General features: G+C 41.6%; 1 protein-coding gene across 1 annotated transcript; it reads right to left on the minus strand.

Annotated features, from left to right (window-relative positions):
• Positions 1–4,772: 4,772 nt before the first annotated feature.
• Positions 4,773–22,956, minus strand: LOC121015046 (putative dimethylaniline monooxygenase [N-oxide-forming] 6). Its single transcript, XM_040451720.1, has 9 exons — positions 22,836–22,956; positions 22,277–22,517; positions 17,222–17,410; positions 15,944–16,106; positions 14,675–14,817; positions 12,590–12,789; positions 9,517–9,872; positions 7,469–7,541; positions 4,773–5,818 (listed from the first exon to the last, which is right to left on the minus strand). Exons 2-9 carry the CDS (start codon positions 22,406–22,408, stop codon positions 5,476–5,478), a joined length of 1,599 nt encoding a protein of 532 aa, XP_040307654.1. The 5' UTR covers positions 22,409–22,517; positions 22,836–22,956; the 3' UTR covers positions 4,773–5,475.
• Between the last annotated feature and the right edge of the window lie 1,904 nt (positions 22,957–24,860).

The raw sequence follows: 24,860 nt of genomic DNA on the forward strand, positions 1-24,860 counted from the left end.
TAGATAAAATAAAGGGACACCTCAGCCATAACTTTTTTGGAATTATCACAACTTCAAAACTGTTGAAAATAGGCCTAGATTTTCATAATGCTTTTTAACTCATCTTTGTATTTCTACTCTTGCCCACTTAGAATAAATTCTCCACCCTGATGCCAGATTATTTTCTCATATTGTTAATTTAATTTATACCACTTCCCTGGTTAAAAGCCCCCACTGGTCTGGCATTAAATTTTTTGAGTCTTCTAATATTTGTTAAAAATATTTTAGATCTGGGTCACCTGGGTGGCTTAGTCAGTTGAGCATTCAACTCTTGATTTTGGCTCAGGTCATGATATCAGGGTCGTGGGATTGAGCCCCACATTGGGCTCTGTGCTGAGCATAGAGCCTGATTGAGATTCTGTCTGTCTTGTCTGTCTCTCCCTCTGTCCCTTTCTCCCACTTGCATGCACTGTGTCTTAAAAAAAATATTTTAGATCCATTGCATTTTGTCAAGTGTAACATATTTATAGAACAAAGGAATATTATATACATGTAAATGAAACAGTGAATCTGACCAAAAATAAGCCCTGTCACAACCAGATATTTATTTTTTTAATGTTTATATATTTATTTTGAGAGGGAGAGAGAGAGAGCAGGGGAGGGGCAGAAGGAGAGGGAGAGAATCCCAAGCAGGCTCCACACTGTCAGCACAGAGCCCAATGCCAGGGGTGGACGTGGGGGTGGGGAGCTCAAACTCAGGAACCATGAGATCATTAACCTGAGCTGAAATCAAAAGTCAGATGCTTAACTGCCTGAGCCACCCAGGCACCCCCTGTCACAACCAGATATTTAAAAGAAATGCAAACACCTCCATAAGTTATGAGCTTTAAGGTAAACAGAGACCCAGAATTATAACATATCCAGAAAAGAAATGTGGAGAAAACCCCTAAATTTTAGAACAAAATCCAAGCTTAACCATGGTCTTCTTGGCAGTAAGCTTTAGAAAGAAGGAAAAGCGACTACAATTTTCCTCTTTGTTGTGCCATTTTTCTTAGTTGAAAAATGCTTCTTTGGGGGCTCTTTTCACCTTTTGAGACTGCCTTTGATTTCCCCAGACAGGACACAGTTATGAGACGTGTGGAAATGTGCAAAGGTAGTTGCTATGGAGTGATTCACAAACATAGACATTAAGGATCTGGTTATGCGTCTTTTTATACAAGGTAAGGAAGGGTAGTCAGTCTAAGCAGAAGACAGTTGAATGAGTTTGGGCCACTGTAGTTCAATGTAAGAGGTAAACTTTAAATTGCACAAGGATTTCAGTTATCACTTCCTTGTGGCTTTAAAAAACGCTCCCCTTAGTATTTATTGTGCCATCAACTATTTTCTTTTTATTAAAAGCCACATTAGGACATTGCATTCATTGCATTCATTGCATTCTTTGTTGATTTGCAAGGTATCATATTACCAGCTTGTGGTCTTATCTCTTTAAAGAAATTGGTAAACACATCCCGGCATGTCATGTACATAGGGCTGCTCTTGGTCTCTGTAGCAGCATGCTGGTAACTCGATCTCTTCGTTCCAGATCTTCTACTCAAAGCTCAGATACTTGCTAGATTTCAGAAGGAGAATCTCTCTTCCACTAGAGGGTCCTGTTTTCTTCTCCAGACTCTCCCTTGCCTTTCCCCTCCAACTCCCCCTGAAGTCATGAAGGATTTCTGCCGCTTCTTTAAATGTGCCCTGCTTGTTCATAGCTCCAGAACTTTGCAGACAGGGCTCTCTCAGTAGGGATGATTCCCTTTATTCCCTCCTGTGGCCCTTTTTTTGTTCACTTTACTGATTTTCTTCTGAGGACTGTATGTTTTCCTGGACCATTTCTTCTGACCCATTAATCTGTGTGTTCATTCATACTCGTAGCACATTCACAATATTGTATCTTTATACTATGTTTAGACACCTGACAAAGCATTTCCTCCCCTACTTTTGTCTTCCTCGAAATTTTCTAGACTCCTTTTTCTCACGAATTCTTACAGATAGATTTTGAAACTGTCATGTTAATGAGCATGGAGTTAATGAGTTAATAGATTTTGAGAGTTTAATTAATTAATTTAATTAATTAATTAATTAATCCATTGAGATTAATGGAGTTAATAGATTTTGAAACTGTCATGTTAATGAGCAAGGAGTTACTAACTCCTTGACACTCCTTTTCCTGTATTCCAGCATATTATCGTCTCCCGGTTTTCTCTTCCACGGTTCCAGTTATTTCTTTTTTGGTCTCCTTTTACTTTTCTGGCTGGGGTTCTCTCCTTATTTTCTTTTCATTCTCCTACATCTCCTTCCTAGCTGATTTAATCCATATCTATGGCTCTGTTGACCTTAAAAGTAAAACAGTCCATTTACTAGAAGAATGGGTTTATTCAGAGATAGCAGAGGATCTGCAGTTTGGAACATGCCAAGTATAGCAAAAGCCATAAGGCAAGTCTGCAGAAGGAAGCAGGAGAACATTCCCTTTTAGAGTGGGGGGGGGGGGGTGTTGGGAGGAGTTGTTGTAAACAAGAAATCCATTGGAGCAAACTGAGAGTTCCAAGGGTAGTGGCTTTTCATTGGCTGAGTTGTGCGAGTATCTCATTGGCTGGGTTGTTACTGGGGGAGGAGGAAAGCCTTTCTTCCTCCTTCCCTAGTAGCAAAGTAGACTTCTTTTTTTTTTTTTTTTTTCTTTTTAAATGTTTTTATTTGTTTTTGAAGGAGAGAGAGAGAGAGAGAGAGACAGAGCATGAGCGGGAGAGGAGCAGAGAGAGAGGGAGACATAGAACCCAAAGCAGGCTCCAGGCTCTGAGCTGTCAGCACAGGGTCCAACGCGGGGCTCGAACTCACGGACTGTAAGATCATGACCTGAGCCCAACGAAGTCGGTCGCTTAACCAACTGAGCCACCCAGGCACCCTGCAAAGTAGACTTTTTCCTGTTGGGTCTGTGAAGGACTAGGTCTGTGAAGGGCTGCAATGAGTGGTAGGATGTGAGAGCTCCCTGTTCCAGACTCCACGACTCCATTTTATTTTATTTTATTTTATTTTATTTTATTTTATTTTTTTAATGTTTATTTATTTTTGACAGAGAGGATGCAAGTGGGGGAGGGGCTGAGAGAGAAGGGGACAGGGGATCTGAAGCAGCTTGTACGTTGACAGCAGAGAGCCCCACGTGTGGCTCAAGGGCAGGAACTGTGAGATCATGACCTGACCTGAAATCGGGACCTGGACACTTAACAGACTGAGCCACCCACTCACCCCGTAGTTTGTCTTTTCATTCTCTTAATGCTGTCTTTTCAAGAATAGAAGTTCTTAATTTTGATAAAGCCTAATTTATACATTTTTTTTGGATTTTGCATTTGATATTGTCTAAGACCTCTTTGCCTAACTGAAAGATCTTCTCTTATGTTTTCTTCCAGAAGTTTCATAAGATTTAGGTTTTTTTTTTTTTTTAATTTTTTTTCAACGTTTATTTATTTTTGGGACAGAGAGAGACAGAGCATGAACGGGGGAGGGGCAGAGAGAGAGGGAGACACAGAATCGGAAACAGGCTCCAGGCTCTGAGCCATCAGCCCAGAGCCCGACGCGGGGCTCGAACTCACGGACCGCGAGATTGTGACCTGGCTGAAGTAGGACGCTCAACCGACTGCGCCACCCAGGCGCCCCAAGATTTAGGTTTTTAAAATTTAATCTAATTTTTAATTTTTACTTTTGGGGGCGGGGAGGGACAGAGGGAGAGGGAAAGAGAGTCTTAAGCAGGCTTTGCACTGAGTGTGGAGGCTCCATCCACACCCCTACATGGGGTTCGATCTCACAACCGTGAGATCATGACCTGAGCCAAAATCAAGAGTCAGATGCTTAACCAACTGAGCCACTCAGGTGCCTGAATAGTTTTAGGTTTTACATTTAGTTCTAGGATCCATTTTGAGTTAATTTTTGTATAGGATGCAAAGTATTGATTGAAATTTTTTCATATATGTATATATCCAATTGTTCTAGTACCATCTGTTGAAAAGACCATTGTATCTTTATTGAATTCCCTTAGATAAAATGAACTAATTTCTTAGAAGACACATACTACCAAAGCTCTCTCAAGAAGAAACACATGACCTGAGTAGCCCTATATCTATTAAAGAACTTGAATTTGTAGTTTAAAAACTTTTACACAAAGAACTTTTGGTCAAGATGGCTTCACTGGTGAATTTTACCAAATATTTAAGAAAGCAATAATGCAAATGATAGACAAACTCTTCCAGAAAATGTAAGAGGAAGAATACTCTCCTATTCATTCTATGGGACTGTCATTACATTGATACAAACCAAGAGAAAATATTACAAAAAAAAATACAGATAAATATCCATCATGCAAAAATCCTTAACAAATATAATCCCACCGTGTATAAAATGGATAATATATCATGACCAAGTGGGGTTTATTTCAGCAATGCAAGGTTGGTTTAATAGTCAATGTAATTTACCATATTTTAACCCAAACCATCTCAAAAGAAGCAGAAAAAGCATCTAACAAAAGCGAACATCCATTCCTGATAAAGACTGTCGGCTAATTAGGAATAGAAGGAAGCTTCCTCAACTTAATAAAGGGTATTTATGAAATATCTATAGCTAACATCATACTTAGTGGTAAAAGACTCAATGCTTTATTCCTAAGATCAGGAACAAGGCAAGGATGTCTCATCTCACCACTTCTATTCAATATTATACTGGAGTTTCAGTGCAATAAGTCAAGAAAAAGATAAAAGACATCCAAGTTGAAATTGGAGAAGTAAAGCTATCTTTATTTTTAGACAACGTGATTATTTACGTAGGAAGCATTATGGAATCTACAAAAAAGTTACAGATGATTCAACAAAAGAACAAATGATCGCATTTCTATATGTTAGCAATAAACAACAGGAAATTTAAAAATGTTAAACTACCATTTATCATAACATCCAAAAATATGGAATACTTAGGATAAATCTGACCTAAGATGGGTAATATCTATACACAGAAAACTACAAAACACTGCTGAGTGCAATTAAAGATCTAAGTAAATGGAAAGATATACCATGTCATGGGTTGAAAGATTCAACATTGTTGTGATGTCATCTCTGCCTATGATGAAACACCCTTAAGAAATTTATTAAACTTTGTTCATCCTGCAAACCTGTGCTCACTCTCCTTCATCCCCCTTCTTCCTCATCTCAAGCATCTCCAAATTTGCCCATTCAGCATGTGAAAAGCCTTTTTAGAGTATAGATTCTCATCAGAAAGGGAAAGCCCGAGTATTTTCCCTTTTTTTTTTAGCCTTTGAGTCAAATGGGCCAGAATTAATTTTTACATCTGCAGGAAAGCAAAGAGCAGCTCTGAGATTTTATGTATGCATATGTGTATATACCTATAATTAAGCTACATACATATCTGAATAATTAAACTTCTAGGCTAAACTCTGAGATGTAAAGGATTTTCTCACTAATAAAATGTAAGCCAAACGGCTAGCAAAAGCACTGGGAATGAAAGAATTCTGAGCAAATTATAAAAGTGCTGGGGTCTCTGAGCTTTCCCTACAGCTCTCATCCTGGTTGGCTTTACTGTCCTGTCCCATTGGGTCAGGATGGCATTTCTGGCTCCATCCCACTTCCCTGGTCCCATCAGTCGAAACTGGTATGGGCTGCAGGGACCAAAGTACACCTCCAAGGCCAGCTGGGGGTCAGTCAGGAAGAGCCATGGTATGTTAGGCTTGGCTCCTATGAAGGAGCCCAGCTCGTCCATGTACGTGATGTAATCTGTCTGCAAAGTCTGGCTCTGGCCAAACCTGAGGAAAGAAAAGAACATATGGGAATGAGGGGCACAGTAAATAAAGCACGAATTTCTTATTTTCTAGCTCAGAAAATAGCATTTTAGTCGGCAGCTCCAGGATTATCCCATTCCTCCCTTTTTCCACAACAATGAGTTTATCATTTGTTCTGTGGCTATAAATGTGTCGATTCATTTTTTTTCCTCCTTCCTAACCTCTATCTAAATTTGATGTCATTTGGTCTTCTGTGGCCTGGAGTGAAAGGACCCCAGGATGCCAAGGTGACGGATCAACTTAGTTTATTCTTTAACACATGATTATTCTTTACATGACCTTGCTTGGGATCTGCCCCAGTGTTAGATTTCTGGGGCATGGCCTCATTTACTTTTAGGAACCCTGAAGAGCAGGCTTCCATTTAAGAAATGCGGTTGACTTTGGGGCTTCTCCTTTCCTAGCTTCTTATTCCTATTGGCCTGTAATATAAAGGCTGGTAAGGAGAGTGAGTTGCGTGAATGGTGAATATGCGCGTCCACTTCGCAGAGCCACCCTGTGAACTGGATGAAATGCAGGAGAGATTTTGTTGAGTCTGAAGCTTCCACCTCTACTCTCCTCTAGGTCCTTTGCCAGCAACTGTGTGGCAGAACTCAGTGAATGATGTGTTAGAGCTTGAAAGAAGAAAGAATCTTCTTACACAGTCACCTCTTCATCCGAATGGGATTCATTATCTAATTATTCTTCCAACAGATTTTAATATAAAATTGGAAAAGAATTGATTTATATGGAAGTAGCTAACATAAAAAATACATTTAAATACGTGATGACTAGCCATTTGAATGACTTTCTACAAATCCCATTTATGGTGTACTTGAGAACACATGTTTGGATGAATCAGAAAGGAATGCTCTTTTATTTTTTATTTTCTTTTTATTTTGAGAGAGAGAGAGAGCACAAATGGGGGAGGGACAGAGAGAGAGAGAGAGACAGACAGACAGACAGACAGACAGAATTCAAAGCAGGATCCAGGCTCCAGTGTGTCAGTGCAGAGCCCAATGTGGGGCTCGAACCCATGAACTGTGAGATCATGACCTAAGCCAAAGTCAGACGTCCAACCGACTGAACCACCCAGGTGCCCCGAAATGAATATCTTTTTAGAAGAAAATACTAGGGCAGGTGAACTCAGTTTGGTTCTTCATTTGGTTTTCTGATTACAGTGCTGCCACTGCTCAGTTCCCAGCTAGTTAACTTGCTGGCAGACATGTGGCTGATGGGAAAGGACTTCTTGGAGACATTTGAGCTGGATAATATTTTGTTTAGGAGGCCTGTCCTCTGCATTGTGGGATGCTTTGCGGCATCCTTAGTTTCTACACATTAGATGCCAATAGCATGCCCTCCCCACTTGTGACAACCAAAAATGTCTCTGGACTTTGCCAAACGTTCCCTGGGGATCAAAATCACTCCCATGGGAGAAACTACTCTAGAGTGTAGTTTGTACTATCCTACAGGTGACATGTAATGACTATTATTTTCCTATCTCATACTGCTTGATCATAGCAAGTGTTCCAAAAATGTGAATTTTGACTAGTAAAAATATTGTAAAATATATCAACATTTTCCTACATATAAAGGAAAATCTTATGGTTTGTTTCATTAGCAAGTACAATCTCTTACCACTTGAGTTTTTTCCCCATTTTCTCATCAATGTCATCCATCATTTCATTTGTAGTTGGCAAGATGCATGAGTCTAGAAGAGAGATGGGGAAAGAAGTATTAAAAAATATTTTAAAAAATCAGAAATATATAATGACACATGATGATTTTTTCATAATGTTTTTTAAAATTTCTTTATTTTATTTTTTTAATGTTTTTATTTATTTTTGAGAGAGAGAGAGAGAGAGTGAGTGGGGGTGGCCAGCAGAGAGAGGGAGACACAGAATCCGAAGCAGGCTCCAGTCTCTGTCAGCACAGAGCCCGATGTGGGGCTCGAACTCACAAGCAGTGAGATCATGACCTGAGCTGAAGTCAGACACCCAACTGACTGAGCCATCCAGGCACCCCTGATTTTTTTGTAGTATTTATGAACTGTAACCCTAAAAGATTTTATATCAAGAGGAGCTGCCTTTGGTATCTTTAGTAGAATAACAATTTATAGAAATAAAGACTTGAGAAGTCAGTGACCCCCCCTCTATGAATAGCAGGGCTGGCCTGCAGTGAGACAGTGGCAACAAAGAAGTTTGTAGCTTCAGATCACCTAATCTCATATTTCTGTGACATCCTGGAGGACCTAATCCCCAACATGCCTTAGATACACTTTATGTATATTAACATCATAACAGCTTCTTCATACTTCTTATTTGCATCCTCTTGTTAAGAATTCTTTCCAGAAGTAATCTTCACTCTAAGGTACATGCCTATTAACATGGAACAGTGGAAGGACGCATGGGTTTTCCAGCATTAGCCTGCGGCCAGGAAGCATCAGAAAATTTTAGAGCTTTGCAATACGTTATCAGTGGAGGGGTCATCTGATTGCTGACTGTAGCTCTTTTTCCTTTGTCACCATGGCAGAAAGCTATTATGACATTCACAGTGCATGAATACTTCCTAGTCATTGTTAGCACCTTACCTCTCCTGGTACGGTTGTGGTCAGATGTTTGCTAGAATTTTTGTCTGCTTTGATGTTGTGTCCCAAGTGCCAAGATGGAGCCTGGCACATAGTGGTTGCTCAATAAATATTTGCTGAATGAATAAATACCATCTTTTGTTTCATATACATTTCTTGGGCTTATGAACTGTAGCCATTTTTTTTTTTTTTTTTTTTTTTTGTAAAACCCCAGGTACTTGGCACTGTTGTTCCTTTAAGAGGAAAACAATGGAAGTATTTTACAGAGGAACAACCTTGTAAAGGATTTCATAACAGGGATAATTCAATCATCCTTTGTGTACATTTGAAATAGAAGCTTACTTACCCACAACATTTTTAGAAAACATCCATTCTAGGATTGTAACGTTTTCTTCATTACCTGTAAATTTATTACCTAAGTTTTTATGGACAGTATGTTAGGTAAGGTATACCTATGTTGGCCAAGGTTTTTGGACCCTTGAATAAAAAGACACTTTAATAATAATCAATATGACTGAAGTAAATTAAATCTATATATTTGAGACATTGCCTTTCTCCATGTAATCCTCATGTTCTTGATTTCCTTACATAAGCATACTTGTAGACCCTAGGGTCTGGATTGGAGGGGGAGGACAAGATGGTGCATAGAGTAGGAGTGGCCTGCCATTGTTATTCTGACACAGTTTGATGCCAATCGGGTGCCCGCAACATCCACCAGGGCCCTTCTGACCTTCACAATGTATCTTGACATTGCAGTTATCCACTGCTGTCTTTCTCTTGCTTAAAGCCTTGCACACTCCCTCCAAGAGTCCCTCCAATTTCCCTATGAGCTCTTTAACACAGCTCTTAAGGCCGTCCGTGTTCTAGTCCATCTCTCTGTTTCTTGCCACTCCCTGCCTCTGATTTATATTCCTGTACAGAACATCCTAAAAATTCCCCTATTTTAGCATCCCCCTGGCTCTATTTTAGGCTATCTAAGGTCACGGTGTGTGTCTTGTTCCCTTTAGATCTTTAGCACCTAGGACAGTACGTGGCATATAGAAGGTACTCAGTAAACGTTCACTGACTAAATGGATAAAAGACAGAATGGTCGACCTACTTGCAAACACTTTAGCAGCCCAGCGAGCCTGGAGGTCAGCTGTGGGGATGGCAGCCCCAAGGGACTGGACAAGGCCAATCACAGCCAAGGTTGGCTTCTCCATTAGTGGGGGGAAGATGCCTTTAAACAAGGTGACCTCATTGTTTCTGCTTTTGATGATGGAGTCATCAAGGAAGGGGTAGGCATAATCATAGCCTGTTGCAAAGATGATGGAGTCGATGGCCTCAAACACAGTCCCATCCTCAAACACAGCCGAGGTCTCTGTAAACTCCTTCACATTGGGCTTGATGGACACAGTGCCACACAGGATGCGGGATGGGAGCTCATCGTTGAACACAGGCTCTTTTCGCAGGGAACTGTTCAGAGACAAGAGACAGACTTTTGCTGTAATGCACCAATTCCAAGAAATATCTGCAATAGTCCACAGCACTGGAACCAGATTTGAGGAGCTAAACATTAGCATGAGGACCTCTGAACTCTTCTCTTGTGGCAACTTTGTTTTTACTATTGCCTGCAACAATCCTTAAGAATTCTGTCTGAGCTGCCTCTTTGGGTCCTTTGAAACTTGAAGATTCCCTTATGGGTACTTATACTATTTGGAGATTGGCCAAATAGATGACAATCAAACTAATTCCTAGACAAAATCAGTGGTTAAGAATGCAGACTCTGGGAGACACCTGGGTGGTTCAGTCAGTTAAGTGTCTGACTTCGGCTCAGGTCATGATCTCATGGTTCATGAGTTTGAGCCCTGTGTCGGGCTGCGTGCTGACAGCTTGCTTGGAGCCTGGAGCCTGCTTTGGATTCTGTGTCTCCCTCTCTCTCTTTGTTCTTCCTCCGCTTGCACTCACTCTCTCTCTCTTTCAAAAATGAATAAAGATAAAAAAAATAATAGAAAGGTTTATAATCAATCTCCATCTCTCACTAGTGACTACTCGGTATTTGTTTCCTTATGTGTAAAATGGGGATAGCGATAGAATCTACCTCATACGGTTAGAACTAAACGAACAATTACCCATAAAGCACTTAAAACAGTGCCTCTACCTCATGCAAGCGTCATTATTATACGTGAACTATTATTATAAGTAAGGTCTTTGATTTGAGCAAATCAAACTGGCTGTGGCGAGCTGTTACACTGTATGTGTGGCTTCCTTTCCACAGCTGTGGTCCTAAAAGAAAGTGTAACAACTTTAACACTGCACTTTGGTTGCCAAAATTCTGGGAGTGATGTGCTTCGCGATGACATTCTTCATTTTGACTCACGTTTCCTTTCGGGGCGTTTTGGAATGTACTCCAAGTATCTCAAACACTCAGAAAGTTTATAAATCTTAGAATGTGCCTGTATACTTCCATATCTTTCTCTGCCTCTATCATTCTGGAACTTTGTCTCTTACCTTACCAGGTGACAAAAAGTAGGTCTCAGTAAAACCTGTTTTTATTCCCCCCACTCGAGGAAGGAGTGAGAAGGTGTTATCAAAACCTTAGGGTACTTGGAACCCTTTCTGAGAGGGAGCTTCATTCTTAGAATGAATGGATTTCCAAACCTATGTTTCGTTGTCTAAAGGGCAGAGTCAGACTGTGATTTGCAGTTACTCTTACAAGACCAAAGTCTTCAGCAGCTCAGGCTTTGGAGTGTCTATTACATTAAACATAAGTTTGGGGCGCCTGGGTGGCGCAGTCGGTTAAGCGTCCAACTTCAACCAGGTCACGATCTCACGGTCCGTGAGTTCAAGCCCCGCGTCGGGCTCTGGGCTGATGGCTCAGAGCCTGGAGCCTGTTTCTGATTCTGTGTCTCCCTCTCTCTCTGCCCCTCGCCCATTCATGCTCTGTCTCTCTCTGTCCCAAAAAAATAAATAAACGTTGAAAAAAAAACCAAAAAAACCCCACATAAGTTTAAATGCATGAAATCAACGTTTTTTGTTTGTTGGTTGGTTGGTTGGTTGGTTGGTTTTTTCTTTAAGGATATAGTAGTCTGCCAGACTAAGTAGGATAAATGCTGTGGAGTGAGGGTCTGACTCTTAAACCTGGCATTTCCTATTTCAATTTACAGTTTCCTCTTACTTTGCCTTACCTGATTCTCTAACACAATGAAACCTTTCTTTGAAACGTTTTTAAGGATTTTATTTTCAAGTAATCTCTATACCCAACACGGGGCTCCCACTCACAACCCCGAGATCAAGAGTAGCATGCTCGCTGACTGCACCAGCCAGGCGCCCCCCCCGACAATGAAACATTTTTGCTAGCATGGGCCAAAATGAAATTTCTTAGTGAGTCCTTTCTTGTCTTAGCCACTCTAATATTTTTTTATGGACGTACTGATTCTTCTACTTAGAGTGCCTTTCTAATTAGCAGGTGTCAGGGTCTGTCTCTACAGAAAAATAAATAAACCAAAGCTTGTTAATTTTACTGGCTACATCAGTTTTGTGAATCTCCACTGCTTTACATGTTCCATGCCTCCTGACTGTCCTGCTAACATTCCAATCTTTCCACGGTGGAAGAGGTGTGTACTTTCATTCTGAGATTTTCTACTTTCTGAGACATGTCGATTAATACCACTTGGTTAATTGCTCCTTACAAGCGTATTAAATATCCGAGACTAGTAAGAACCAATATCTGTAAAGCTTTATAGTTTACAAAATGCCTTATATATTTTTATCTTGCTGCATACCACAATAGTCTTGAGGAATAGGTATTAAAATTGCGATCCCCATTCACTTACAAGCATGGATGAGGTATTTCTCAAAAGAACAATTCATGAGATGGTTCTGCCCTCAGAATTCTATGCTTTAGCTTGGAGCTACCATAAATGAATCTGTCATCCCCCCACTGTCAGGGGGATCTAGTGCCCCGCTCCTTGGCCTTTTGTATTCTCCCATATTTCTTTCCCCGTCAGAGACATTTCAATAAGATTTTCAACCCATACGTGCTCTCTGGGTATACTGTGCCACTCATGCAGTCCTCGGTTTCATCTCAACAACCTCAGTGAGACAGCTAAAGTAAGATCTAGAGAGAAAGAATTCAACTGAAGCTAGTGCCCCGCTTTTTTAAGTGATAAAATACATGTTACTTGTAGTACCCATTTAAAGGCATCAGGCCGAAGTTCTCATGCTTAAACCACGTGTTCATCTTCTTCACGTATAACCAGTCAGAGACAAATGAAGGCAGGGCATTCCGGAGAAAGGATGCAAAGCGGGTAACATACACCATGTCCCAAGGGTAGCCATCGTCCCAAACCCGGCTCATGACCCAGGAGCCACTTCTGGTACTGATAACGACCTGGTGGGGAAGGCAACATAGACTTCAATGTCACACTGTAGGAAACAAGCAGATATGACACAATGGATATGTTTTATGGACATCTCCGTGCATTGCCCTCAGTATCCAGGCGGAAGCATTTTTTTTTTTTTAATATTTTTGGGGGCACCTGGGTGGCTCAATCGCTCAAGTGTCCAACTTTGGCTCAGGTCATGATCTCGTGGTTCGTGAGTTCGAGCCCCGCCTCGGGTTCTGTGCTGACAGCTCAGAGCCTGGAGCCTGCTTCGGATTTTGTGTCTCCCTCTCTCTCTGCCCCTCTCCCACTTGTGCTTTCTCTCTTTCTCAAAAATAAATAAACATTTATTTATTTTTTTTTATAAATAAACATTTAAAAAAAGAAATATTTTTAAAGTATATATATGTGTGTGTGTGTGTGATATATGTATATTCACACACATACACATACACAAAGAGAGAGACAGAGAGAGAGAAGGCACATAGGGTAGGGACAGAGAGAGAGGGAGGGAGAATCCCAAGCAGTCTCCTCACTGTCAGCACAGAGCCCAGCCCCATGAACCTTGAGGTCATGATCTGAGCTGAAACCAAGAGTCAGCTGCTTAACTGACTGAGACTCCTAGCCACCCCTGGAAGAAGCAATTTCAGAGAGTTGGGTCAGGATGAATCGCCTATGACTGAAACTAGGTACAGATGGAACTACTCTGTCTCTCCACCCAAGAGGGCGAGTGCATAGTTCTTGAAATAATGAGAACCTGACAGCCTGGAACAAGAGAGCTGTGTATTCAGTTGTGACAGGTTTAATCTTCACAGACTCAGAGACATAGATGGCAGGCCTGGTGGGGACCAGCCAATCCAGGGCCTCAGTGGGGGTGGGTGGTTGAGGGTAGTTGCTGGGTTGGGTGGGAGAAATATAGCTAAATCTCTACCTGAAATTAGGCTGAGGAGATGTCAAGAATAATTCTGTTCTTTGTCTGAAGTTTTCTCTTCCAGTCCGTCTGTGCCCACTTCATGACCTCGTCTGGGCACTCAGACCATGGCAGCTGCCTCAGCCCTGAGAGCTACTTGTCTCTTATGCCACTTTTGTGATAACCCGAGGGAGTTTGACACCAAAAATGTCATTAGGTTTTATTCTGTTTAAGAATTTGTTTACTGAGGACCTATTTCCTTAACAATAGGTTAAGCTCTTTAAGGTCTGTTGGTCATGGATGATTCAGCATAGAGTCCTCTGGGGAGCATCCCTTGACTTCATCCAGGCTAAGTTAGGTTCTCTTTTCGTGGTGCGGCCACACCTAATGTCACGGAAGGCTTATTACCTCCGTTCATGAAGGTCTGTGTACCTGTCCTCCCACCTCCACCCGCTGACAGTTCCTGGAAGTCAGAAATAGTCTGACTTATTTCCGTGTTTATTGCTAGTCTGACATAGTTCTGGCATATAACATGTGTCCAGTATTTGTTGAGCACTGGCTATTAAACGGATAGAAGACGGTGGGAACAAAATCTTCTATATCTCAGACCTCCAGAATGATAAGCAAAACACCTTTTGCATGGTAAGAACTATGATAAGAACTACTGCTAAACAAATAAAGGCAGATCCTGACTAGCAACCAGTTTGCTTGGAGGTGAGCAGAACATAAAATCAAAACAAAACAATGCACTCATGTATGTCTACACACGTACTCTTACCTCTGGTTCTGGTAGAACGCGCTTCCTTGCTAGCATGGGCCACGTTACCTTGCTTCACAGGGACCATGTCTCTAGTCCTCCTCGATTCAATGGGCATATGCCACAGGTGGATCCCTTGTAGTATGACATGTGAGCACAAGCCTCAGCGCCCAAGCTGTTGATTTAATAGCACACCCGTACCCTAAGTTTGTTTCCCGAAGTGTACCTGTGTAGCCAGACGGCTGAGCTCGACAGCAATGTCAGATCCTGAGTTCCCCAGGCCGATGACAAGGACCCTCTTCCCCTTGAAGGCGTCCGGGTCTTTATAGTCCCTGCTGTGGAGATAGTGGCCTTGAAACTGGTGTAGGCCTAAGTGGAACATGAGGAGGGATTTGAGCTGATTTTCAGAAGACATGGTGAAAACTGACTTTTTCAAATTTTTTTAACTCCTGTTATCAGTCTTAATTTTGAAAAACAGTTTCCTAGTTGAAACGCATTTATCCTTTTTGACACTAACCCCCCAAATAAGTACTTACAGTGCCTTAAAAACCTATGATATGGGAACTTCTATTTTGATAATAATGACAAGTAATATTTATTGAGTGCTTACTGTGGGCTAGGATCTATATGCTTAAACAAACACTTAATCTTGATAACATCTCTGTATGGCAGATATCATTATCTTTTAAAAGATAAGGAAGTCGAGACAAAGAAGTTAAGTGACTTGTCCAAGATCATATGCTAAGGAACTAGTGGAATAAGAGGTTGAGCCCAAGTGTTCTAAGCCTAAATATACTGCCTCTTAACCTTCATGCTTTCCATCTTCTAGTCTCCCTGAATCTCTACTTATTCATGTATTTATTTATAAATATTTTCTAGATTTTATTTTAAAGTAATCTCTACACCCAATGTGGGGCTTGAACCCACAACCCCGAGATCAAGCGTCACACACTCCACTGACTGGGCCAGCCAGGTGCCTCTGGGTGCCTCTTTTAATTATCTCGGCCTGTGAACATCATGCCTTGAGATCAGAACTCTAATATTTTAGAGTAGACCTGTGTTCCTATTGTAATGAAGGAGGAAGGAAGGAGAAAGTGAGGTTACCTGTGTATTATATTTATTTGATGTTTGGTGCTTTTGCATACTAATGGAGTGTGCCACTACACACACACACACACACACACACACACACACACATACTCACTGAAATTTCTAAAGTGAATTTGCAAAATGTGGATATAGATGACATTTAAAAACCCTTCCTCCTTAAGGACCTGTATCGTCAACTGATCTCTGACTTGCAGCTTCTTGATTCTTTTAGCATAAGGGTTCAGGAGAACAATGATTTCTGTATTTATCATCAGACTTAAAAATTTGGTTTTGAAATCTTTGGAACCTTAAGAATAATCATTATGGACAATCTATGGAAAGATCTAGCTCAACCCTTGGTGCTTGTGTATAAATCCCCAGACTATTATACGTTTTCCAAACTTACCAGGAAAGGAATCAGTTGGTAGATTGGGGTATACGTGATGTCCTGAACAAATCATTATAGCGTCAAAAATAGTAGATTCCTGTTTCCCATCCTTTTCTGAAACAACTTCCCATTGTCCAGTGACTAAGAAGCTGGGACATTTCTTTATGCTAGAAACCAGGGTCTTAAAGAAAACCAGAAAGAAATTCCTTCTATTTACAATTCTGTGGGTTTTAATTTTCTTGCAGTGTTTCTGCAGAGGAAGTAATTGTTATGAGCTTGCCTGATTGTTGAGAAATATAGGGAGGACATTAAAACAAGGAGTCACAGTGAATCTTCAAATCTTCCAAGGAAAATCACTCACTGGGGCCTATTTACTTTTGTGACATCTAGTTAATAGATTTGGGGTAAATTACACTGAATCTTGTGAAAGAGGCCATGTCATTTGCTTCCTGCCATCCTCTACTGAAATTCATGGCCTCTTTCTCTCTGACCTCATTTCCTATCAATTCCATAAATGTGGGAATGTCTCAGGGTTCAATCCTTATTTCTCCGTGGTGACGTACCCTCTCCCTTGGAAATATTAGCCACTTCCATAGTATGACTATTTATGTAAATAAGTGTGAAATCATATTAAATTAAACATAATAAATAAAATAATCATAGATAAGTGAAATGGTATTAAATGTAATCACAATTCATGATATGGTTGATTATTTTTCTCACTACATATATGTGCTTTGGATTTCACAGTCATGAACCGAGGTTAAGACCTGTGAGCAAATATGAAGTATTATTGTTATTTGCAGAGAGCGCATCTCTGCCTTAACTGCTGTGTCTCCTCATCTAAGAAACTAAGTGGGTGAAGGATGAGGGCAATGGCTGTATTATTCATTCATATTTTACTCTCCTTATAATGGCAGAACTTCTGAAGAATGGCATGTTTTCTTGAACCACAACTCATCGGCCTTGAACCCACAGAAATCTTAATATGGACTAGACAGTCTGGGATTGTTTCTAACACGTGACAGTGTATGGGGTGGAACATATGCTATGATAGTATAGGCTTCTCCAGTATTTGCGATGATATTCTAAAAGTTCTTGGACACTATGGAGGACATTTTTAGGGGGGAGAAAGCACAATGCACGAATACTTTATAATCCGAACCAACATTTGATTGGTGAGCTGTCCAAACATGGAGCTCTGATTTCTGTAACGGAAGTCTGTATCCTTGCTTCCCACCCCCTTCCAACCGATAAACATACTGGGATCAACAGCACAAGGTGTAAGACCCTTACCTCAAACTGTATATATCTTAAAAGATTCTTCTTTTGAGCAAATGTCTTTATGTATTCCTGGAGTTTGCTGTGGTGCATGTAGTTGGGGTAATCATCAGGATAAGGGAAGTCTGGAAAGCACATCATCTCTTTGGAAGAGTTGGTGAATACCGACTGGTAAATGCTGGCTCTGCCCTCTTCGGCATGGTCCTAGGAAGAGGAAGAAAGCTTAAAAAGGAGGCCAAGGATGATGTTTCCCTCAGTGAAAATTCAACAAAGAAAGCCTTTAGCATAGCACCTGGCGCAGAGCTGGGACCCTACACCTTAGTTCTCTTCCTCGAATTACCCCCATGTTACATCTGTGTTTATAGTCCCGTAGCATTTTCTTCCTTTTTCCAGTCACAGCGCTGGTTCTGATCTCATGGTCATGTTAAAAGAACACAATTAAATGGTCCAAAGGAGGGTGCAGTTTTTAGTCTATTTGATCGGCTGTTTGATTCGAACACTTCACTTGAAGTGGAGGGTTTATTCATTTGGCATAATCAGAATCAGCTGAAGGCCCCCTTAGATTCCTGCGTGCCACATCGTTCACCTCCTCCCCGCCCCCCAGGATTTCTGATTCAGTGTGTCTAGTGGGGAGCCTGAGAATAGGCATTTCCGATAGTTGCAGGCGATGCTGATGCCGCTGGTCCGGAACCGCACTTTGAGAACCGCTCTTTGAGAACCGCTGCTCTCTTGTAGATGAACTCCGTGCTGGCGGACCTCCCTAACCACCAGTTAGTGGCACTTGCTCCTCACCAAAGAGACACAGGAAACCAGGAGCCTCAGAACTTGTATCAAATCTTGCCACTTCATTATGGAGCCGCTATGTGATTGAAAACTGGCTTCTTTTGAGAAGTAGTTGAAGGCTAAATGGAAAACAAACATTTCCTCTCTGCTGTAAGGGCAGGATAAAAATTCACACAATGTGCTGCCTTGAAAGTACATTAAAAAGCTGGCAGCCTCCGCTTCCCCCAAACCCAAAGGAACCTTCATGAAATGTGGGAACGGGATGGAATGACATGTTCCTGCTGGATTCAGGACATCTGTCATCCTCTAGCCCCAAACTGACCTCTGGAAGATACAGACCAAAAGTGCTGGAATGGTTGAGAGGCTTGGGTCTGGGGCTGGGGTGGGGGTGGGGGTGAGGGCGGGGGCTGCCTGAGGCCCCTGTTTGGCTTTAGGTTGGGACGAAAACTGCCTCTATTCACGGTTGCTGTGTTTTTCATAAATAGCCAGGCTCGGAGATGTTAACGTTCTTAAGCCTCACTTTGAAATTTCTGTGACAATCAGAAAAAGGGTGACAGCTTGTGCCTGGCGGATTTTCAGGTTTGAGTCTTTCCCGTTCACCCACAGTGGTACCTTTGGTTGGTTGTTGTGAGAAGGAGAAGTGAGCAGAAGGAGTGAGGGGAGGGAAGGCGGGCTTCAGGCAGGGGTCTGGTTAAAAAAATGTAAGACTCCGCTCTGGGAAACAGAGTGATAAGACCTTGGATTACTTCCATCATTAATGAATTTCTGCTCTTTCGCCTCCTGACCCCAGCCGATCATAACAGAGAGAAGAGTATGTACCCGACAGCTCCTTGGAATTTCCCCTGACAGGCTGTTCTACAAACAAAGGAAAACGCTTGTGTTATATAACAACAGACAATTGCTCCAGAGAGCTAGTATTTCCAGTTTCTGCTTGTGGCGTAGTTTAAGTGGCTAGTGAGCAAGTTAAGCTCAGACTCTGCCTCTGGCTGAGAGGGCTTGCCCTAGACCCAGAGATCCAAGCAGCTGCGGTCACGTTGTCACAGCCTTTGTTGGGTTATAACTGCATCTGTGTCTCGTCTTTCCCGCTAGAACATAACCAACCGGGGGGTGAGGTCAGAGGCTAACTCGAGAATGTTGTGCACGCATGTCAAGCAGTCTGGCTTGATCTTCTTTCAGACTCTGCCTGTCAATCCCACTTCTGCTTGTCTAAAGATACCCTCAAGGTCCAGCCCCAAAGTTGCCCCCTTCGTCATGCCTTTCCTTGCCTCTCTCTCACCAACCTGAAGTCATCCCTACCTCTACCAAGCTCTGATTGACTTTACTACCCTAATCACATATTCACGTATATTACGGTCATCCTGAGACTTGTTTTCTCTGATTTTAAAAAGCTGGCTGCCTGCTGTACCTCTTATCTGCAGCTGTACCTAACACTGTACCCTATCCATAGTGTACTCTGAATGTATTTGTTGAATAAATGAGTGGATGAGTGGAACAAAAGTCCAGGGAGTTCTGGTTCCATTGTTTTCCCCTTTTGCAATCAAAATAATACCCACCTATTGTACACGGCTTGTTGAACAACTTGTTAATTAATCTTTTGAGGACACAAGGCCTTAATATCGGAGGATATGAAACTAAAACATGCTCGCATTCAGCCTGCGAGTGTTTAAGTCTCATTTGGTTTCCGTTTTGCAGAAAAAGCACGTGGTGAAAAGTTCAGAATTATCAGGTGTCTTTCTTCCAAATTACCTTCTGCCTAACAGGACTTGCAAGATAAAAGCTTATGTAACACATTCTTCAAAAATCCCTTTCTAAACATGCATCGAACCCAGCGGGTTTTCTTGGAAAAGAAGAGAAGGGTTCACCTTTTGGCTATAAGGCGAATGGTGCAGATATAATGTCTTCATGCCAAGTATGTATCATCTACATCCAATCACAATGGCCGAGAAATTCAGGACAGAAAGATAGAAGTTTCCCCGACCTGTCTTTCACAATTAGAGTATTTTTATGTATTTACATCCCCACGGGGTCTTTGAGTATAATTCTTATAACCAGTGACCTATGGAAGAAAGATACCCATCTTGTGGATAACCTGGAGACTGATTTTGCATTTTACTCATCTGTCATATATTGCTTCCTTAAATAAATGTTGTGATCTGGCTGCACTGGTTAACTTACAAATTCCCGGATATACCATGTTCACTGCCTCCCCATGCCTTTCACGCTGGTCCCTTCTACCGAGAAACCTCTCCCACCGGGTACTGGCACACTGTTGGTGACTGCATGTCCATGGGGTGCCGTTCACAGACTACAGTGGAAATGGCACTCTGGAGTTATGTCACATAGCGGTCCTCTACGTTCCTTGTCTGAGAACACCCTTCAAGTCTCAGCCAAGTACTCTCCCTGCAGGAAGTGTCCCTTGACCTGAGAACATTTCAGTAGCCACCCCCCACCCCATCTCCTAAATCTCAAAGCACTTGTTCATTAAGTTGACCATCACCAAGGGCTGTCTCATTGTTGTAAAGTATTATAATCTCTTATTTGAAATTCATAGGGCCAGATATATTTTGGAATCTGTAGATTTTTGGATTTTTCTCCATAATACTTCTAGTGAGAAGGGGGACAGCACCCTATCAGCAGACACAAGAAAATTTCTGCAGTGAAACACAAAGTGGGACAAATAAAGATTATAACTAGCCCAATGTCAATTCAGCTCATGTTTTCTGGTCTTATGACTTCAGGAAAGGTTTTGCCATCAAATGAATTTTTGCCGATCTTTCTATCAAAGGATTGTGGACCTGTGTTATGGCTTGTTTCACCAAATGGATTGGAAACCATTTATGTAAAGTAATTATGTCATGCATTTGTCATCCCAGTACCTAGCACAAAACTCTGCCAAAATAGATATTCAAGCAGCATTTAATTGTTGCTAATGGGATCATGGAGAACCATTTCATGATTTAGGCTAAGCTGGTCACATCTCCCTGAGCAAATGTAAATAAAGATAATGGAATCCTTAAAAAAATAACTTTTGGGGTGCTGAGTGGCTCAGTCTGTTAAGCACCTGACTCGATTTTCGCTCAGGTCATGATTTCACAGTTCTTGTGATCGAGCCCCGTATTGGGCTCTGCCCTGATGGTATGGAGGCTGCTTGGGATTCTCTGTCCCCCTCTCTCTTTGCACCCACCCTCTCAAAAATAAATAAATAAACATCTTTTTTAAAAAATAATTCTTGATCATTTCCTAATGGAGATGATCTTATATCTCATATAATACTTTCAGGATTATAGGACTTCACACACAAAAAAAAAGACTCTTGAGATGAATGCAAAGATGTCCTAAGTTAGCACTGGTATATTCTACTAGAGCAACCTGTTGTTGTAGGTTGGGCAAGCACTGAGACCAAGACAGAATTTGGCTATAAGGTGAATGGTATGGATATAACGTCTTCATGCCAAATATATATCATCTATATCCAATCACAATGGCTGAGACATTCAGGACAGAAAGAATAGAAGTTTCCCCAATGTGATTTTCAAAATTTAAACATGTTTTGTATAGTGAATATTTACGAATTATATCATTTGTCCAACCATGAGCCTGAATGGCAAAGACAAACCAGTTTTTTCTTTGGTTTTGGAGTTGGTTGGAGTATTCAGTAACCACACACACAACACACACAGTCATTGTTTATCATAACTTACAGTGTCTTCCTGATAGACATGTGGTAATTATAGAATCACATCCCATTACAGTTGGAAGGCATATTAAAGGAAACTTAATTTCCAGCCTCAACATCTGACAAATGAGCATTTGAGGTCCAGAAAGAAAAAAGCGACTTGCCGAAAATTAATCTTTCCGGAAAACCTAAGAGTTGAAACTGAGAACTTCTGATCTTGGTCTACCTTTCTCCTTTTCTTTTTCTTTTCTTTTTTAATCCCCTTTATGTTCCTAGGATTTCTGAGCAATAGGGAACAGGGATAGATTCCATTCATTTACATGGGGGAGGCAGTGGTGCATTTTTGTTTTTGTTTTTGTTAGAAATTACCAAAATTAGCACCCTTTACAGCCTGGAGATCTGGGCTCTGTTACACAGGTAACATTGTTTTATGAGCTGGTATGAAGTAGTTTTGAGTGATTGGACATTAGCATGATGGGAGAGAGAAGATTTTACTTTCCAGATCTGGAGCTTTTGTGACCTTCCTCCCAAGTCTGAATAGAACCGATCAGATTTGGTTTGCAGAGCCACCCATCTCCCTTCTGTTGATATTCCAGGGCTTTCCCACTCACCAAGAATTTCCACAGGCCTCCAATATCATTGCTCCTCTCAAAGCAGGTGGGTTCCAGCCCCTCTTCCAGGCAGCACCGGATGGAGGCCAAGCCACTGACACCAGCTCCGACGATGGCCACTCTCTTCCCCATGATCACCAGGAGGAGGGTCTGGAGATAGCTTCTTCAGAAGAGTGTCCCTGAATACTTAGGATTTTTCGGTAGGAAGAACCAGCCAAGGTTTATGGGTCAGGATCCTCACCTTACGACAAGAAGACATAATGCACATTAACAATTTATACTCACTAATTTTTTACCACTCTTGCTATTGTATGATACCAAATCTGGTTTCTTCTCCAGCTTATTCGAGATGCCCCAAATAGCAGAATCAGGGAATGCTGGAGCAGGAAGGACCTTAAAGTTCATCAGTCTAATGCTCTCAAGTACAAATGCAGCAATAGTCACTCCTAGAAGATTAGAAATTGTTTCTTTGACATCTTGCAGCTAACAAGCAAAGGAGTTGGAGTCAGAACTGAAGCCTTCTGCATGAAATCCACTGTTCCAAATCACCCCTACTCACTTTGAATGCTTGGCTCTACGGGGTTTAGTCTTAATGCACTGCCTTCCTTTCCTCGGCGAGCGGGCAGTGCTTTAAATGTAGAAAAAAATGGCTTTTAACATTGTCTTTTCATGTAAAAATTGAGGAAGGGGGAGGAGTTATTAGTCTTAAAGTAGAAATTCCTTTTTTTTAAAAATTTTTCATGACGTAGAACCCTGCTAAAGAGGAGGACTGAGTGTGGTGGAGATAGCAGAAGGGGGGAGAGGGGGTAGAGGAAGAAAGGGATTGCGGAAGGGCAAGAATGAGGTCCCTGGCCCAGGTTCCAAAAAATAAAATAGTAACTGATACTGTCACGGAGGCTGTAAAGTGAAGCCTCTGGAAGATTAACAGAACAATGGCTCTTTTATTTATTTTTGCTTTGGAACTTCAGAATGTATAAACAAATACTATGCACCTGGACTATTTGTTATGCCAATGGTGAAAAAAAAAACCCTCATTTTTTTTTTAAACTTAGGAGGGTATGATTTGAGGAGCTGAGCTAACCCTTGGAGATGATGGGTTTGTAAAAACTAGTGAACTCAAGGACAGAATTGTGAAGTCACTTGAGTCTTGTCTCCGGCTCTTTCCCACTTCCTCCTGCCTTTCCTGCTTCTATACACCTCCTTCTTCCCCTTCTTCCTTCCCACCCTTCCTTCCTTTTGTCTGAGTGCCTCCCTTATGTCTTGGGGATTCAAAGGTGAAAAGATCCAGTGCTTTCCATCCAGAAGTGTATAGTCTAATGGAGAGAGAGATGATCCATCAATGTCACCATGGAAATTTGATTCGGTGAGTGCTGGCCCTCAGGTGGGAACATCTGAGTCTGTCTGAGAGAAGAGAAAAGAGGATTCAAGAGGAAGGGAGCCAAAAACTGAGTGTTGAAGGAAGAATAGATGCCTGCCAGGTAGTCAATGAGCAAGGAACACATGATGGACATGGAGGAAAAAATGGGCAAATGCACAGAAAAGAGGCCTTGAGTGATCAAGTTACAATTAGTTCAGTGTTGCTGAGCAGAGGTGATGGGGATAGCAGAGGGTAGACTCAACATGCAGGGCCCTGATTATGAAGGACTTTGAAATGCCACACTCAAGGGTTTGGATACCATCCTCTAGGTTATGGTGATCCATTCAAGAATTCTGAACGAGGAAGTGACAAGGTAAGAAAAGATCAGATTCATATGGAAGCTAGCCAGACAGCTGGATTCATATGGACAGTGGCTAGGATCAGGGATACCAGGATGTAATTTCAATAGTCTAGAACAGAGATGCTGAGGGACTAAAGTAGAGAAGTGTCAGGGGAATGGAGAATAGAGAGACATAAGAGATATATAGGACATAGATGTTCAGGAACTTGTTGGCTGATTATAGACTTGATGCCTCAAAGAAGGTCTTTGAGATTTTATATTGTAATTTGTATGCATATCACTTTTTTTATTAAAAAAATTTTTTAATGTTTATTTTTGACAGAGAGAGACAGAGTGCGAGCAGGGGAGGGGCAGAGAAAGAGTGAGACACAGAATCTGAAGCAGGCTCCAGGCTCTGAGCTGTCAGCGCAGAGCCTGACATGGGGCTCAAACTTGTAAACCATGGGATCATGACCTGAGCTGAAGTCAGAGGCTTAACCAACTGAGCCACCCAGGCGCCCCTGTATCACTCTTGATTTAGTATAGAAAGCAGTGGCCATCCTGTTTCACAAAGAAAGGGACTTAGTACAGGAATTAGGTGCATGTAATAGAGGGAGGGACTGGAGGAGCAACATCCAGGGTTCTCCTGCCAAAATCAGGGCCTTGTAAGAACACACGACTAGAGCTACCATCCAATGGGCAGGAACCGCTGTGGTTACCACAGACACTTCCAGAGGGTGGGACGCGGAGTTTGGCTGATGTAAACATACCTGTTGGAACATGTTTATGGATCAATGTAGTCACCAAAATTCAGCCTCTGCCTCCCTTTGTCTTCCAAGCCCAGATATCTAAATCACTGGAAAAACCTAAATTGCCTTTAAGCCCTA

This window comes from Herpailurus yagouaroundi, unplaced genomic scaffold (assembly GCF_014898765.1).
Source record: "Herpailurus yagouaroundi ecotype Mexico unplaced genomic scaffold, PumYag 205, whole genome shotgun sequence".
Lineage (NCBI taxonomy): Eukaryota > Metazoa > Chordata > Mammalia > Carnivora > Felidae > Herpailurus > Herpailurus yagouaroundi.